The following is an 18,003-nucleotide window of genomic DNA, read 5'->3' on the forward strand; positions in this document are numbered from 1 at the left end:
TATTATTTTTTAAAGTTTATTTTATTTATTTTGAGAAAGAGAGAGCGAGTGCGTGCACATGAGTGGGGGAGGGACAGAGAGGGAGGGAAGGAATCCCAAGCGGACTCCATGCTGACATTGGGCTCATGACCTGAGCCAAAATCAAGAGTGGGATGCTCAGCCAAATGAGCCACGAGGTGTCTCTAAACCTTTACATTTTTTTAACTGCAGAGGACTCTTAAAATTAACATCTTTGTGTAAGAATTATGGCTTTGTTTTATTTCACCACTCTTTCAATATCAATTTACTTACATCTTGGTCAAATTAAGATTCAATTCAATATTTTTATTTTAAAAGTAACACATAACATACAGCAGGTTCTGATTTAATCAATCTTTAAATTCACACATTAAGCAAATATTTACTTTATGCTCACGAAGTGCCACTCTGTTCCTACAGATAAAACTGCAATAAGAGAAGCTAATCCCTTATCCCCATTGAGTTTGCATTCTAAAAGGAACACATTCAGTAAAATTATCCAAATAATCATGCAATATAATTTTCAGTAAGTATAAGTGTTATGAGGAGAAATAAAGTAGGGTAAGAGACAGGACACAGAGCTGCCTTTTAAGGATGGTCTGGTAATTCCTCTCCATAGTCCTGTTTTAGCAGAGATCTAATAAAATATAGAAGTAATCCAGGCAAAAACCTTGGGAAAGAATGTTCTTAGGGGAGAAAAGAGCAAGTATCAAGAGAAGAAGTGACCTCAGATCCTTCTAGGAAGTTCAGTATGACTGGAACAGAGGGGGCCAAAGGGGAATTGCTTGAAGATTCTCTCAAAAAGCAGCTCAGGGACCAGTAGGACCATAGAGGCCATGCCAAGAAATTGCATTTCATTATCAATGTGACGGGAAGCTCTTTTATGGTTTTGAGTGAGGGGATAAGAGGGTCTGTTTTTTATGTTTAATGGATAATTCTCATGACTGTGGTGAAAGATGAAAGAAAGAGGTGATGAAGGGAGACCAGAAGCCTATTGAAATGGTCAAGGAGAAGCACCAGTAGGAACTTATCGTTATTGGTGGCACCGATGGTAGAGTGGTCAAAATCAGGAAAAATATGGTTTCAGTTACTGAAATATATACATTTTGGGGTTGGTGGAAAATGAATGTCATTTAAAGTCACAGGACTACATGAGCTCTTCTGGGAGCAAAAGTGGGAAGAGCTTTCCACTTCATCCATCCATCCATCCATCCATCCATCCATCTGTCCATCTATTATTGATCTGTTTATACACTCACAAATACATCTAGAAAAATAATCTGTGATGTCATTAGATTTTGAGTAACTTTTTTGTTTTGTTTTGTTTTGTTTTGTTTTTTGTCTTACTTAATGACAAAGATATGCATGTGTGATTTTTACAAAAACAGTGACTGCAGTGATTGATGACAAGAGTGAGAGACAAGGAAGCATAATGGTCATTAAAAAGACAATGAATTAGTATCTCCTGGAATAATGAGGTTTTTTCATGTAAACACCTTTAGTAACAGAAACCAAGATTTAAGTATCATCTCCGAAAACGAGAGGGCTGAATGCCCACACACGTCACTTTCTGGACATCTGTGTTTAGAGTTTGCCATTCAGCTTCTATAGAAAGAACTAGAAGAAAAAGGTAATAGCAACAAACAACATATGGTGGAAATTAAAGGGATAAATAATCTAGAGAAAATGTGATTGTTAACAGTTACATTTTAATCTTTTAGGAGTGATGCCAAGTAGCAGATTAAGAGCTCTTTCAAAATTTCTTGGATAAACTTTTGTTTGTTTTTCAAGCAACACATTGCTAATTAAAAATCCAAATACACTGTGCTGCATATTTAAAAGGCAAATGTTGACATGTAACTTTGTCAGATTTTGACAGATCTAGGTTGAGAAATTTTGAATTTCTGATAAAGTGAAATAAATTTGCAATACCACACGTTAATTAGACTGGAGTTTGAGTCACAGCTTTGTAAATACCTAAATGAGGAAACAAATCGGATGATGTTAAAGAATTATGTAACACCACCACCCTGAAATGTGTCAGGGGGATCTTTGAAACTAAAATGACAAAATGTACCAAGCCAACAGTTTGAAAAGAATGAAGTAGTGTTATACCAGGGATTGTTACAGTATTACAGAAATAACCAGTGTTCGGTCTCTCTCATGCTTTCATTCATCAAAAAATAAAATCCCCTAGCGACTTCACACGACCCACCTATCATTATCTTTCTCTGCTGCTGTTCTTTGTCTGCTTTGTTGATTTCAGGGCTAGTGATCAGAAGTAGAAAGAGCTGCAGATTCCCGGATCTTTAACTTAAACATTGCTGTGCCAACGTCTGAATTTCACCAATAGCCCTCTCTAGGGATCGGTGATCTTCCAAACTCCCGGAGGTCAGTTCCCTGATTGCTAGCTCTCCCCGTTATACCAGGATTTGTTTTATTCTACACAATTTTTAAAACAAATTTCCTGTTAATATATGTAGCTACAATTCAATATGTTTTGTCCATCTATGAAATTCTATTTTTGTATGTGTACAAACTAAAACTATTTTGATCTCTCCAGAAAATCTGGAATTTGTCATTTTTAAACTTATTTTCCTTTTTCTTAAACTATAAAATTTATAATATTTATTTTTACTGTAAATATATTTTTCTACCATATTTGCTAACTGGCCGTTGCCCTTAAAAACCTCAAAAACAAGGGGGCGCCTGAGTGGCTCAGTTGGTAAATCATCTGACTTCGGCTCAGGTCATGATCTCAGGGTTTGTGAGTTCGAGCCCTGCATTGGGCTCTGTGCTGACAGCTCAGAGCCTGGAGCCTGCTTCGGATTCTGTGTCTCCCTCTCTCTGCCTCTCCCTGATTCATGCCTCTCTCTCCCTCTCAAAAAAATGAACAAATGTTAAAAGAAAAAAATAAAAAAAACCCTAGAAAACAAGATGGACATACTAAATTAAAAGCAAGCATAAAGATAGAAATGATGAAGAACGGAAATCAATATAATAGAACAAATAACTCTAAAATTACAATAAATAAAAAAAAAATTTTGGTGTTGGTTACAATGTAGACACACACAGCACAATGGAATAGAACACAGAGCTTGGAAACAGGCACACAAACCTAGTCAACTGAGCTTTAATTAAGATCCAATCCAATTGAGAAAAGTACAAGTAACGATTTTAACAAGCTGTGCTAGAATTGTCGAGTGTAAACACACAAATATAAGAACATTCACCTATATCTTGCAAATTATACAAAAGTTAAATGGATCATAACCCGAAATGTAAAATGTAACTATATAACTTCTAAGGGTAAGCAGGGAAAATGTCTGTCACCTTTGATATGTGACAGACATTCTTAAAGAAATGAAAAGGCAGACCACAAACTCAGAGAAATTATTTGCAAACTTCACTTATGACAACAAATCCAGAATAAAGAACTCTCAAACTCAATACTCATTAAGAAATCAAAGAAAACAAATTTCAGCAAAATATCATAACAGACACATCACCAAAGAATGGCAAATAAGCACTCAAAAATATGCTCAACAGCAGTAGCCATTAAAAAAATTGCAAATTAAAACAAGATACTACTATGTACCTCTTCTGACAATACCAGCTGCATGTATAGTTGCTGAGTTCCCAGACTTTCATAGATTCTGGGGGGAAAGAAAAATGGTAGAGTCACTTATTAGCATTTTTATAAAGTTAAATATACACTTATCTTATGACCCAGAAATCTCATGCTTACCTATTTACTAAAGAAAAATGAAGACTTATGTTCACCCAAAAGCCTGTATGTGAATATATATAGAAAACTTTATATATAAATGCTAACAAATGGGAACAACACATACGTCCTTTAGTAAATTCAATATAAGGAATATTATGCAGCAATAAAAAGGAATAAACGACCAAGTGATGTGACAACGTGGATGGCTCTTAAATGTATGTTGCTAAGTGAAAGGAGCCAGATCCCGAAAGCTCCATCTTGTATGATGCCATTTATATGATATTCTGCAAAAAGGTAAACGTTAGGGATGGAAAACAATGTTTTCTAGGATACTGAGTAGAAGGCTGTTTTAACTATAAAGGGACATCATGGGAACATTTTTGGAGTGATTGAACTGTTCTATATCAAGAGTTTTATGGTGGATAGAAGACTTTGTGCATTATTAAAACCCATAGAATAATATACTGCATAGTACAAATTTTATAGTATATAAATTGAAAAACTTCTCAGCTTAGAATATAGAGGAAATCCAGAATGTCATTAATTCATAAAACAGTTTAAGTCAGTGTGTAACCAATTGTGGCCATCCCTGAAACGTATTCCTTCTCTCCTTTTCCCTACTTTTCTCCAGAAGATTCTTGGCCCTGGGACAGATATTTGTGTCTGCAGAATCATATTTTACAGATAGCGATTGTATAAGAGGAAAGGCAAATGGCCAGATCTAAGGATATGGCAAAACAATTCCACTACTGTATGTAATGTATGAAATGTTTGTAATGTTGAAAATTATAATGCCTTGACGTATTTTCTTAATTTCATTAGTTTTAGCAATGAAAATACAAATACACTGGATGTTCTCAACAAACCTAGTCATTTTCATTAGTGGAATGAAATGCAGTATGTTTTTCATGACATAGATTTTTAAAAATAATTCTACTAGTTCTTTGCAGATGGCTTTATTTCTTTTTTTGAAGAAAGCTTATTTATTTATTTTGAGAAAGACAGAGACAGCGTGAGTGGGGGAGGGATAGAGAGAGGGAGAGGGAGAGAGAAAGAGAGAGAGACAGAGAGAGAGACTGAGAATCTCAAGCAGGCTCCACACTGTCAGCACAGAGTCCGATGCAGGGCTCAAACCCATAAAGCCGCGAGATCATGACCTGAGTGAATCTGAGAGTAGGACGCTTAACTGACTGAGCCACCCAGGTGCCCCACAAATGGCTTTATTTCTTAATACTTAAATTAACTCATCTTAACTTCTTATTAAGATATTCTGGAAGTGAGAGAAATTAAAAATAGAGTTAATTCACTCACTTTCAGCGACAGCAAGAACAAGATAATGATTTTTTTTTCAATGGGGTATATTGGTTCTTACAAAAATGTTTAGAAGATCAGGCATCAATTTTGTGCCTTTCTGCATCCATGGCAATTGTGTAGGTAGACTCTGATTATAACAGGTCAAGTTCCCAGATTATGTCACTCTTCTGAGAAAATCTTTTAATGGTTTTGCATTACTTCTGGAACTAGGTCTAAATTCATTTTTCATGGGACACCATTGGTCATCAAGCCAAGTGATTCTAGATATCATCATACCTACAAGAAAATAGATAGGATTTCACTTTTCTCTCTTTTTTTTTTCTTATATCTACTCTCTTCCTCAATATTTTGTATTAAACTATTAACGAAAGTACAGCTTACTCTCATTGTAAAGGATTTGTGCCTCCATAGAAGGGATATTAGCTCTTTAAACTCAAGGGGGCATCAAAAAGATAGTTAAATATTCCAGTTAAGTGTCCTAGTTAAAGTTGCTACTGCTGAAAATTACAAAAGTAACAGTTCAATAAACAGTGAGGGAGAAAATATCATTTAATTAGAACTGCTAAATTGACCACAGTATGCCAACAGAAACAGAGATTTTCATTTCTGAAACTGGGCTAACTATGGTCATATCATTATATATATTCAAGTGAATCTTTTTTTTTAAATATGAAATTTATTGTCAAATTGATTTCCATACAACATCCAGTGCTCCTTCCAACAGGTGCCTTCCTCAATCCCCATCACCTACCCTCCCCTCCCTCCCACCCCCCATCAGCCCTCAGTTTGTTCTCAGTTTTTAAGGGTCTCTTATGGTTTGTCTCTCTCCCTCTCTAACTTTTTTTTCCTTCCCCTCCCCCATGGTCTTCTGTTAAGTTTCTCAGGATACATGAAAACATGGTATTTGTCTTTCTCTGAATGACTTATTTCACTTAGCATAACACTCTCCAGTTCCATCCACGTTGCTACAAAAGGCCATATTTCATTCTTTCTCATTGCCACGTAGTATTCCATTGTGCATATAAACCAAAATTCCTTTATCTATTCGTCAGTTGATGGACATTTAGGCTCTTCCAATAATTTGGCTATTGTTGAAAGTTCTGCTATAAACGTTGGGGTACAAGTGCCCCTATGCATCAGCACTCCTGTATCCCTTGGGTAAATTCCTAGCAGTGCAAGTGAATCTTTAAGTTCCAATTTAGTATACATTCCATTCCATTCTGACATAAACCACGATGCATTGCCTAAAGAGAATACATGATCGGCCCCATAGAAAGTTGAATAACCTGTGTTATACTTTTTCCTAAATTTACTTTTTATTTTTATTTATTTGCTGTTGTTGTCCAAGGTTTATTGAAGACAGTCCAGCACCATAAAAAGATTCAAACGGCCCCACATGGTGTTTTGAAATCCATCCCACCTGTAGGCTGGGTAACCTACAGTTTGGACAGACTGCCCAAGTTCAAAAGTTTCAACATTTCCTTAGTGTCTGGATCTACTTCAGCCATCTCCTGATCCAAAGCTGAGAACTCAGGTACATAATGATTCATCCTTTCTCTCTCCTCCCCCTGCAGCTTGATGGAGGTAACTCTCCCCCTGCAGCTTGATGGAGGTAACTCTCAGCAGGCCTCTCTGAATCTGCTTCATCAGATGTGTGACATAGCCTGCTGTCTTATTGCGTGGCTTCTCGCTGGGAATAATGGTGGTCCCCTTGCCTGTGCATTTGTTGGTGTGGAAGTCATTGCCCAGGTGAATGCAGTGTTTCTTAATGATGACCCAGCCTGTCTTCCTCATGGTTTTGGTGCGCAGGTGGCCCATGTTGGCGGGTATAGTCTCTGTTGGGGTTTTAAATAAATACAGGTTTAATAAGAATGATGATTTTTTAAATGTACATTGTAACATTTCCCTAACATTGCAAACTAAATGCAAATGCATTTTCATCTTTGAATCTTTGCAAGATATTAGCAGACACTGGAACAAAGATTGTCATCTCTATTAGAGTAATGGCTAATATTTATTATTATTGTTTTTATGATTATTATTATTACTGTAGAGAGAGAGAGTGAGAGCAGGGGAGGGGGGTGGACACACACACACACACACAGGGAGAGAAAATCCCAAAAATCCCAAGCAAACTCCTTGCCCAGCATGGAGCCCCATCTGGGTTTTATCCTAAGACACTGGGATCACAACCTGAGCCAAAATCAAGAGTCAGATGCTCAACCAATTGAGCCACCCAGGTTCCCCATGGCTAATATTTGTTGACAGCAGTATAGGAGGTACTGTGTCTAATACTTTAAACATATTATCTCATTTAATTCTCACTTAATTCTCAAGCCACCCTATAAGAAAATGACTATTGTTTTATCATTTATTCTTTTAATATTTATTTTTTAGACAGTGATAGAGACAGAGTGCAAGTGTGTGGGGTGGGGGTACAGAGAGAGAAGGAGACACAGAATCTGAAGCAGGCTCCAGGCTCTGAGCTGCAGCAAAGACCCCAACGCGGGGCTCAAACTCGCAAACCATGAGATCATGACCGGAGCTGAAGTCGGACACCCAACTGACTGAGCCACTCAGGTGCCCCAGTACTGATGCTTAAAGGTAAATGGCAGAGCAGGTACTAAGACTCAGCACCACTGAAATGTTCTCAATCACTGCATGCAGCTGCCTTCTGAACGAGGACACTGAAAATCCAAGAGCTAGTATTAGGTAGCTAAGCCAGATGTAGAATCCACATTTCTAACTGCTTATCAAACAGATTTTACTTCCATTTCACAAGCCATATTTTTATGTGATGCATTCTCCAGCATGCATACAACCTGCTAGTATCTGCCTTTTCATTTCAGAGAATACATAATGTATTTGTTCATCAGTAAACACCATCTTGCTGATTGCTGCATGCCAACATAAACTGCTTATCATCCTCAGTCAGTCATTAACAGCTTTAAAATGGTTACTTTGCTGGGGCACCTGGGTGGCTCAGTTGGGTAAGCAGCCAACTCTTGATCTCATGATCTCCCAATTCATGAGTTCAAGCCCCACATCAGGCTCTGTGCTGAGAGTATGGAGCTTTCTTGGAATTCTCTCTCCTCTCTCTGTCCCTACCCCACTTGTGCTCTCAGCAACTCCCCCCCCCATCTCTCTCAAAAATAAGTAAATACACTTTAAAAAATAGTTAGAGTGCTGAATATTGATAGCTACATCAAAAAACTAATTTCACAATAACTCAGTGCTTTTACTCATACACCTTTTCACTTATCTATATCAGCAAATGAAAGAACAAATATTTGTCATTCATACAATTGAGAGCCAAACCTTTTTTGTTGTTGTTGTTCACAGAAAGAATACTTGGCTCTGAAATAGTTTTAAACACAATTGTTGATGCTATACCAGTAAAAGACAAGAATATCGACAGCAGCTTTAAGTCTTACCTGGACTATGTCCACAGCATTAATATAAAAAGGTTAGGTTGTCTGGATCTTATGCTAATTGCCCCACCATTCTACATGTCTTTCTGGAGTCTTCCAAATGTTAGAGTGTTTTAAATTTGAGATTTATGATTTTCATGTTCATTAAATAACACCAGGTCCTATTGCCCTACTTAATAAAGCAGTAAGATTTAAGTGTCATTTTCAACTTGGACTCAATTTTTCCATAGTATGCACTCAGGCCTTTTTAGCTGGTTAAGAAAAAGAATTTAATTCTTTTTAAAAGTTACAAAGATAAACATCAGCATGCTTTTTTGTGACAGAGAATGCATTCAGAATTAAGAAGCATGACAATAATTTAACTGCATAGAATTTAGATGTGTTCTGTCATTGACTGGGCTGAGATATATTTTTAAGATGCCCAATGGAAAAGGCAGGTGTTACGAAAGAGAGAAGATGGAGTCTGGAGACAGGGTGTCGTGCAGTCAAAAGAGCTGAAGGTAAGAGAGATAATTAATTCTCTGTATTACCTTTGTACCTTGGGCAAGCTTTAACTTCTTTCTCATCTGCAAATCTGGAATATGTATTATAATAATTTAGGGCGACAATGTTGATAAACTCTTCTTATAGAAGCTGACCACAAAAAGTACTCAAAACGTAATAACCGCCTTTAATGTGTATTTATTTTTGAGAAAGAGAGAGAGAGAAAGTGCGTGCAGGGGAGGGGCAGAGAGAGAGGGAGACACAGAATCTGAAGCAGGCTCCAGGCTCTGAGCTGTGGGCACAGCTGCCTCAGTAATTGCCCTTAGTAATCATTATTTCTAAATGTCAAATAGACAAATGAAGTTCCCCAGATATTATGTGACCAAGTTAAATATAATATAAATTTATATATAGATGGTTTATGACTACAAAATATTTATCAAAATAGGGTTACTTATTTCAGTTTACAAGGGAATTACAAAATTAAATATTTGTAATATTGTAAGCATATGGAATAATTAATACTATAATGACTATAAATGAGTAGTGTATTCAACATCTCAAAGCCTTCACAAATCTTAAAATATTTTCATATTTTCTTTAGTTACATTTTTAATTCAAAGTTGAAAACAAACACGAAGTCCCTAGTGTACCCCTTCTTTAGGCTCGGGACCCAGATGGCCTTAATGCTCCCATAACTTAATTACATTTTAGACAGTTCCTCCTGACACGAAGTCCTAATCTCCCTTTTCTTAGAGCATTTGCTTTAACCAATTTACATTTTTCTCTGCTTCTTTGAGATTTCTGTACATTTTTTTTAAAAGCCTCTTGCCAGTTTCACCACCTGGGATATAATGATGAAAGGAGGTAGCATCCCATCTCCTAGTTTCTGTAAGACAGGAGAAGCCTAAGTTCTATGAATGCTTTGCTCCAACTTGCAAAACTGCCTCCTGTCATAAAGATAGAGTGAATTAGCAGAGTCAGATGGACTGATGTCCTACAGAACATTCCTACCAGCTTGTTCCACACATTAAACCCTACCACTACCTGTGTTAGTGAATTTAAGTTCAGACTTAGCCACGGCCTCTCTCCCCTATTGCATTAGTCTTGAATAAAATCTCCCCGCTCTGTTTAACATTGTCAATGCAATTTTTCCTCTAATGTGGATTATCTTCCACCCCCAATGCCACTGAGAAAATTTGCAGTATTTTCATAAAATCCAAAAGTAAAAAAATACTATAAATAGTTAATAACAAATAAAACAAGCACAGACTTATAACAATAAGTTGATACATAAATTGATAGTTTTTTCAGACACAAGTATAATCATCTGCCCTTTAAGGGCAGGGTTGCAGGGGTGCCTGGGTGGCTCAGCCAAGCGGCTAACTCTTGATTTCGGGCCATGGTCTCATGGTTCCTGAGTTCAAGAGCTGCATCAGGACTGAACTGACAGTGTAGAGACTGCTTGGAATTTCTCTCTTTCCTTCTCTGCCTCTGCCTGCCTCTCTCTCTGTCTCTCTTTCCCAAAATAAATAAATAAACTTAAAAAAAAGCAGCATTGCAAACTTTCAGTTACTATTTCTAACACATTGCTCAGATTGCAAGATTTTTTTCAACATACACTTTTTTGCCTAATATCTGCTACAATTAAAGACATATTCCAAAATTTGGCACATGTATGTTTTACTCTCCAAGCTTTCTTCTTCTATTGTTATCAGTTTTAAGGTGGAATAGGAAGGACATAAAAACTCTAAATGACAGATGCTGAGATTTGACTGTGAAAATATTGATGCCAACGAAACTAGATGATGTTTTGACAACTTCTCAGGCTGAACCTTTTTTACCACCTCCTGTGCCTTCCCCTATTAATGGGCTTTTTCAAAAAGACTACTTGATGGATTATCCATTCAGCCTCTTTAAGTGACTCACTAGGACCCCTTCATTTACAATGAGGCTACTGAGAGAGCTAATTACCAAACTAAGCAAGACCCAGCAGGAACCAGTAATCATTAGTCACACATTTACCACACCTGGTAAAGGAATACATTTAGGAGGGAGAGCTTTTGACGTCTGTTATTATTTGACATGAAATTAAGTGAAATTCTTGATGCGAACTCTTGGTGGCCAAATGTCTTCCTGAAAGAGAAGCTAATTTCCATAAAAACTTTATGGAAGAGGAATCAAGAAACTGAAGGAAGATATGGGAGTGTCGATAAGGAGGAAAAGTCACTGCTTCTCTTTCTCTTTCAGTCTCTGCCTCAGCTTTTGACAAAAAGGAAAGAATATTAGCATGAATGGATTTTTTTAATGAACCAAAAGATACGTTTTGCTTGTCATTATGGCATAACAACTGAATTTACATTCATTATTGGCCATTTAGTAAATACCACTTTTTTGTTTGTTTGTTTGTTTGTTTGTAATCCTGCAAAGTCCTTTCAGGATTCATTCCAAAATATAAAAAGATTGATTAGCATCATAATTTTAGCTAGAAAATTCAAATTATAAATAGAAATCATGAATGAATGATGAGAAAAGAAAGACTCGCCATTTTTACCAATGCAGAGATCTCTATCAGGCAGCTGAAGACATAACAAGAAAACAAAACAAAACAACAACAAATGTATGTATTTGTTAAAGTTCTGCTTTGAATCATGCGTTCTATATCTCTTGGTGTCAGCTACAAAATCATTTTAAACAACTATATCAAATCCTTACTGTATATGCTGTCTATAATGATGTAGGAAACAAGAGAAAAGGAAAAAGAAATATTAAATTTCCCTTCAACTTACAGCCCATTGACAAGTCCTTGAAACAGACAGAGTGACCTTCCTCGAGGAGTTCAGCTGCCTCCATGATGACACTTTGCTAAGGACAAAAGGAAATCTTAGCCCAGCACCCCAGGATGCTGTAAGTCTACTTTAGCAAATAAAAATTCCGTTGGAAACTTCTTTATCTCTACCCCCCTCCACAACATATATGCTGGCAATCATATGCCAAGCTTATGGTCCCTTGATATACATCTGAAGGGTCTCATGAATGAGTTTTCACTAAACATTAATGAAGGACCTTCCCTAAAGCAGCTAGCCCCTCAAAGTCCTAGAAGCCTTGTTTCCAAAATACCTTAGAGACTCACTCTATCCCTAACCCCCTGCCAACCTGAAAGTATATAATCAGTCACCCATCACAACCTCAATGCAGCAATTTCTGTCCATGGGTCCTGTCCCCATGATTTAATAAAACCACCTTTTTGCACCCAAGACGTGTCAAGAATCCTTTCTTGGCCATCGCCTCAGGACCCCAACACTTCATACCATGTCACATAATATCACTCCTAATGACATCTGGTTCACTCTATCAAAGAAAGTGGCAACATTGGTTTGGCAAATTTTTTTTTTTTCTCTGAACCCATATTGACTGTAGTGATTACCTTTATTTTAGAAAGTACTCACATCTCATGAGTGTAAAGGTTCAATTTACAATCATGCCTGTGCAACTCATATATATTTTAACAGTATACGGAGTTCTGAAACACACCGAATAACATTTTGGAAGATCTATTCAGTTAATATAATGCGCTTCAAAATTCTCCTAAATGTGCATGTATTTATAGGAAGCACTATTTTCAACGTGGATCCATTCCATACAACATCCTTTTGAGGTAGAGAAGCTAAAGGCACTGTTTTAGAAAGACTCCATCTCTGCGGTTTTCTGTCAGGCCCCATTTCCTCAGGTTCAGTGTTTTGTCTCTGAATAAGCCAAAGAAGCTATGTTTCCACTTTAAGGAGGAAGCAAAAGTTAATTCTCTGAGTTTCATCCCAGGCCCCAAACACTTAATGACGTCTGAGAAGAGCCAGATCCCAAACATCCCAAGCGTGTTCAAGACATTAGCTTCGAACAAATCTCGACTGATGCTGGCATCTATACCCCCTACCTTCAGTGATTTGTGGAATGACACCTGTCCTTCACCTGACACTCGCCTTTGATCGGACCCTACCTGGATTCCTGAAGGAACACGTACACTAGACCCCTTTCCAATATAAACCCGTAACCTCAAGTGATGACATGACTCATTTTCCTTTCCTTCCCAAGTCTTCCAGGTGCTCTGTCTGCTATTCTGTCTGTCACTTCCACTATTCAATAAACTGTTTCACTTTCTCTGGCTCAAGTTTGATCTGTGTCTCGAGTGAAACCAAGGACCTGCGTGGCTGGTCCTATGGGACCCTCCTCTGCCTCAGATTCAGCCTGCCTGCATCACCTTCTTCTCTCGAAAAAGCATCTGGATCCTCAGGCAACGGTCACACATGCAAAGTGTGATCCCAGCCTCCTGACATGGGTACCGGTAGCTGAAAAATGGTGGCCACACAAACCAAGTTTTGATTATCAGAAATTCTCTCCCAGGTATATGGAATATGGACTAGAAGATAACCAGTGAGTCTGTATGCATGACTAACACTTAAACATTACAATCTCTGGTACACTGGGATGTCTAATTTCTTTTTTTTTTTTTAATGTTTACTTATTTTTGAGAGAAAGAGAAAGGGGTAGAGAGAGTGGGCGAGGGGCAGAGAAAGAGGGAGACAGAGGATCCTAAGGGGGCTCCACGCTGACAGCAGAGAGCCCGATGTGGGGCTCAAACTCATGAACCATGAGATTACGACCTGAGCCGAAATATGATGCTTAACTGACTGAGCCACCCAGGCACCCCTGGAATGTCCAATTTCTATGATGTAGTTTGAAAATGGAAAAAGCATATCTTCGACAAGAAGAAAAAAATGATGCAGATAAACAGAAATAAAGCAACAAGTGTGCAACAGGTTAGGCGACCTTGGGATCTTTCTAGATCCCAACTCCAGCTCCTGACGTCTATCTGCAGGTGCATTTTAAAGGTGCCACTCTTGTATCCCATTATGACAATTTCCCTTTCTATCCTGGCAGTTGTTCAAGTTGTGTTGCTTTGTGTGTAAGACGACCATAAACCCGTGCAGAGCCCTGGGTAACGTCAACTGCTCCAGTTCCCTCTCAAGTGCAACGTTTCATGCGACTGTGAATAAAAAGATGCTGTTGTTAATATTATTAAAATAGTTTAATCAGATGCTATTATTCATGAATTATTTTTTGAATCATTGTTATTAAAAGCATCATTTAAATAGGCCATGATAAGTTTGCTGGACCTTCAACTGCGTAAACACAGTTCCAAGGTAACTGAAGACCTTTCCTTCAGTGGAGAGTGGTCGCTGAAGCTTGCTCAGATCTGAGTAACTAGGGGGAGCTGTTTGACATCGCTCCCCCACCAGCCGTTTGATGTACCTCCCCATTGTGCCATTGTCTTCAGTGGCCACTCGACACAGGGAGCTGCTAGTTGCTACCTGGGACTGTCAGTGGGAAATGTGGGAAATTATGTTATCCTCATATGAAACCTGGAATGAGCAAGTTCCAACTATTCTTTTATACATTTGGTTTTTGAGTAATTACTGTGTTTAGTTTTTGTCATAGCATCTTTTGCCTGCAATGAACTAAAACAACAAAAAAGGAAATTCACACCTAATGAAAGAGCACTGAATTTCCCTGTTTCATTCTTTACACCATTCATTTATCAAAGGACGGATCCAAATTAGTGTTACTTAATTTCTTTCTTTTTTTGTTGTTGTTCTTGAGAGAGAGTGGGGGTGGGGCAGAGGGAGAGGGGAGAGAGAATCGGAAGCAGGCTCCAGCCCAGCGCGGAGCCTGACACTGGGCTCAAGCCCGTGACTGTGAGATCGGGACCTGAGCCGAAATCAAGAATGGGACGTTTCACGGACTGAGCCACCCCGGCGTCCAAATTTTGCTTAGTTTCAGTTTCAATTTTGCTTACGCACTTATAAAAATGAAGCATAGTTAGGAAGCTTTTATACCGTTGGCAGAAGTTTTGCAGATGTTTACATAATATCAGTGTCATATCAGTGTTGGTCTAGGATCTCCAGAAAAACAGAACTAATAGGAGATAGACACATGCATGCACACACAGAGTTTTTCTATGAGGAGCTGGCTGTCCTGATTATGGAGGCGGAGAAGTTCAAGATCTGTAGTCAGTAAATTCAGGTCTCAGTAGAGTGGATGGTATAAATTCTAGTTTGAGTCTGAGTCCAAAAGCAGGAACAGACCAGGTCCCAGATTGAAGACACTCAGGAAGAGAGAAAGAATTCTTACTCTGCCTTTTCTTCTATTCAGGACCTCAGAGACTGGATAAGGCCCACCCACATGGGGGGCGGGGGGCACAAGGTGCTTGCACAGATTATTTCCTAGTTATTAGATTATACTAGACTTTAGTTTTATTCTTCCTATGTTGGTGAATGTTTTAAGCTTTTACGAGAAAGTTTTATGTTTTTATCATCAGGGAAACAAAAAAAGTGATTTTGCATGTAGTAGAATTACTGATGGATAGAACTGAAAGTCACAAAATGTTTGTTTCACATTTTTGATAGTTTGAACTTTGCCTTTGGTTTTGATTAGGATAATATAAGGAAACAAAAGTAAGTGAATTCCATAGTATTTTGTATCTTAATTTGATTATATAAAGTGTTCAGAAAACACTGAATAAAATGGTGAATTCTGATGAAATATTACCTCATTGAAAATTCACCTAATATATTTTTTATTCAAGAAAGCTTCAATAGCTGATGAGTTTAACCAGATAGTAACTGTCCCTCTTAGCATTTAGGAGTTCATTAGCTATCTATCACTATAACAAATTACCACAAAACTTAGTATCTTAAAACAACCAATATTTATTATCTAACAATTTCTGAGGGTTGAGAATTCAGAAGTATCTTAGCTAGTTGTTTCTTGTTCAGAGTGTCCCATGAGGATCATTTAAACTTTAGGCAGGTGCTGTAGTCTCTGAAAACTTGATTGGCATTGGAAGATCTGATTCCAAGCACACATGGGTGGTTTTTGGCTGGAAGCGTCCATTCTTTGTCACGTGAGCCCCTCTATAAGGCTGTGCATGGTGTGACATGATAGGCAGAATAATACACTCATGAAGATGTCTACACCCGAATCACTGGAATCTATGACTATGTTCCTTTACAGTTACTTTACATAATCTATGACCAAGTTGCATACGTGATTAAGCTCAGAATTTTGAGATGGGGAAATTTTCTTGAATATTCCAGGTGGACCAATGTAAACACAGGGCATAAAAGGCAATAGAGTTACAGTCAGCAAGAGAACACCTTGCAACCACTGAAGCATAGATTGGAGTGCCCATGAGCCAAGAAATGTGGGAAGTTTCTGGATCCAGAAAAGGCAAGGAAAAGGTTCTTCCCTGGGGCCTCCAAAGCAATCAGCCTTTTCAACTTTCAATTTTATCTTCTTAAAACTCATTTTGGAATTCTAACCCCCAGAACTTTGAGAGAATAACTTTGTGTTGGTTAAGCCATTAAGTTTGTGGTAGTTTTTTAAGCAGCACCGGGAAACTGATACTCATGGCTTCCCCTCAAGAGAAAAAAAAAAGGGGGAGAAAGAGATCAAGATAGAATCTTCATAATTTCTCTTATAATCCAATTGTGGAGGGCGTATACCATCACTTCTGCTATGTTCTAATGTTCATGCAAACAAATACTGATATAATGTAGGAGGGGGTTAAGAGCATACATTCTGTGAAACAGGGGTTTGGGCAGGAGGGCATTTGAAACTTGTCTAAAACATGGGATATTCTTAAAGTTACAACATCATTTGAAATAATGGTTTCCTGTGGCAATTAGAGAAATATGCTTCCTAAATATATATGAGGAGTCATAACGCTCCTGTTTTTGTAAGAGAAGTTTCTATATATGCCTGAGTCCAGCTCTTTCAATGTTGAATGAATTTGATTTTAATTCTTTAAAATTATTTCCAAAACTGAAAAATGTGCTTGTCACTCATGGTACACACTGATATAATTCATGGAAAGTTTCATCAGCCTTGAGATTATAACAAAAGTACTTTTCCAAACATAAGCCTGTGTAGTATTAGGCAGGAACTTTGAGTCTATTATAACATGCTTTGCTGCTAGATTGTATTAGACACAGAAAATGGTAGTAGACTTTTTGTCTATTTATAAGAATAAGGCTGAAAATATACCACATATTCAAATCAACCTTTATCAATAGTATTATGGATACTCATCCATGCTTACCTTTTGGTGGAGATGAAATTAAATTCTAAATTAAAACATTTGAAATTAAAAATAAAATATAAGGTATATTATTAATTGCTTAACAGCTTGTTAAAAATTATCACAAAAGGAATTAAAAGGGCTGGCAAGAGAGGGTATCAATGAACTATTTTTCCCAAGGGAAAATATGAGTGTACACATAAATATAGGACTAGAGAAAATGTCAAAAATTGTGAGTACTGCAGTTGCATAATGAGACTACAGTGCAATTATGGATAAACTTGAAAGCCTAGCAAATATATTTAAATGGGCATAATGTAAATAGGGAGCAATTGCTGAAGTTGACCAATACAGTAAGATCATAAAATTAGCATAGCTTTCAGTAGGGCTAAACCTTTTTTAAATATTTATATTGAGATAAAATATTCAAATAACTAATAACAACTTACTGGGGGATGATTCCGGAAACTGTGTCGGAAGAAACAAGCTGATTAAGATTCTTTCATTATTCTATACACGCATTTATTTTGTATTCAATATAAATGGATGGCCGCTGTGCTAGAAATGTTGGAAGCAGCAGTAAAGAAAACACATTGCCTCTGTTCCCAGAGGATTTAAAGTATGGTGAGAAGGGCGGACAAAGAAGGATTTGCAATTCTGTAAATTAAGTGCTATAGTAGATCTATTCACAGATGGTTATTGAAGAGTGTAAGTAGGCTCTAATCTAGATTAGAGGGTGAGAGACCACAGGGGAAATCTTGAAGGTTGGACTATTTGGCTAAAGTCCTAATAAATGAGTGGAAATTTACCTAGTAAAGAGGTGTGTGTGTGTGTGTGTGTGTGTGTGTGTGTGTGTGTTGGGTTAGGGAACAGATAGTATATTATTGGCCTAA

General features: G+C 37.5%; 1 protein-coding gene and 1 long non-coding RNA gene across 2 annotated transcripts; one reads left to right on the plus strand and one right to left on the minus strand.

Annotated features, from left to right (window-relative positions):
* Positions 1 to 6,466: 6,466 nt before the first annotated feature.
* Positions 6,467 to 6,880, minus strand: LOC122231965 (40S ribosomal protein S17-like). The gene is made up of 2 exons (XM_042960886.1): positions 6,687 to 6,880; positions 6,467 to 6,652 (listed from the first exon to the last, which is right to left on the minus strand). The coding sequence occupies exons 1-2, from the start codon at positions 6,878 to 6,880 to the stop codon at positions 6,499 to 6,501; spliced, it is 348 nt and encodes a 115-aa protein (XP_042816820.1). The 3' UTR covers positions 6,467 to 6,498.
* Positions 6,881 to 8,920: 2,040 nt separating this feature from the next.
* LOC122231966 lies at positions 8,921 to 13,085 on the plus strand. Its single transcript, XR_006209281.1, has 3 exons — positions 8,921 to 8,993; positions 11,768 to 11,883; positions 12,796 to 13,085. It is a non-coding gene; the product is annotated as an uncharacterized LOC122231966 (long non-coding RNA).
* The last annotated feature ends 4,918 nt before the right edge of the window (positions 13,086 to 18,003 follow it).

This window comes from Panthera tigris, chromosome D2 (genome assembly GCF_018350195.1).
Source record: "Panthera tigris isolate Pti1 chromosome D2, P.tigris_Pti1_mat1.1, whole genome shotgun sequence".
Lineage (NCBI taxonomy): Eukaryota > Metazoa > Chordata > Mammalia > Carnivora > Felidae > Panthera > Panthera tigris.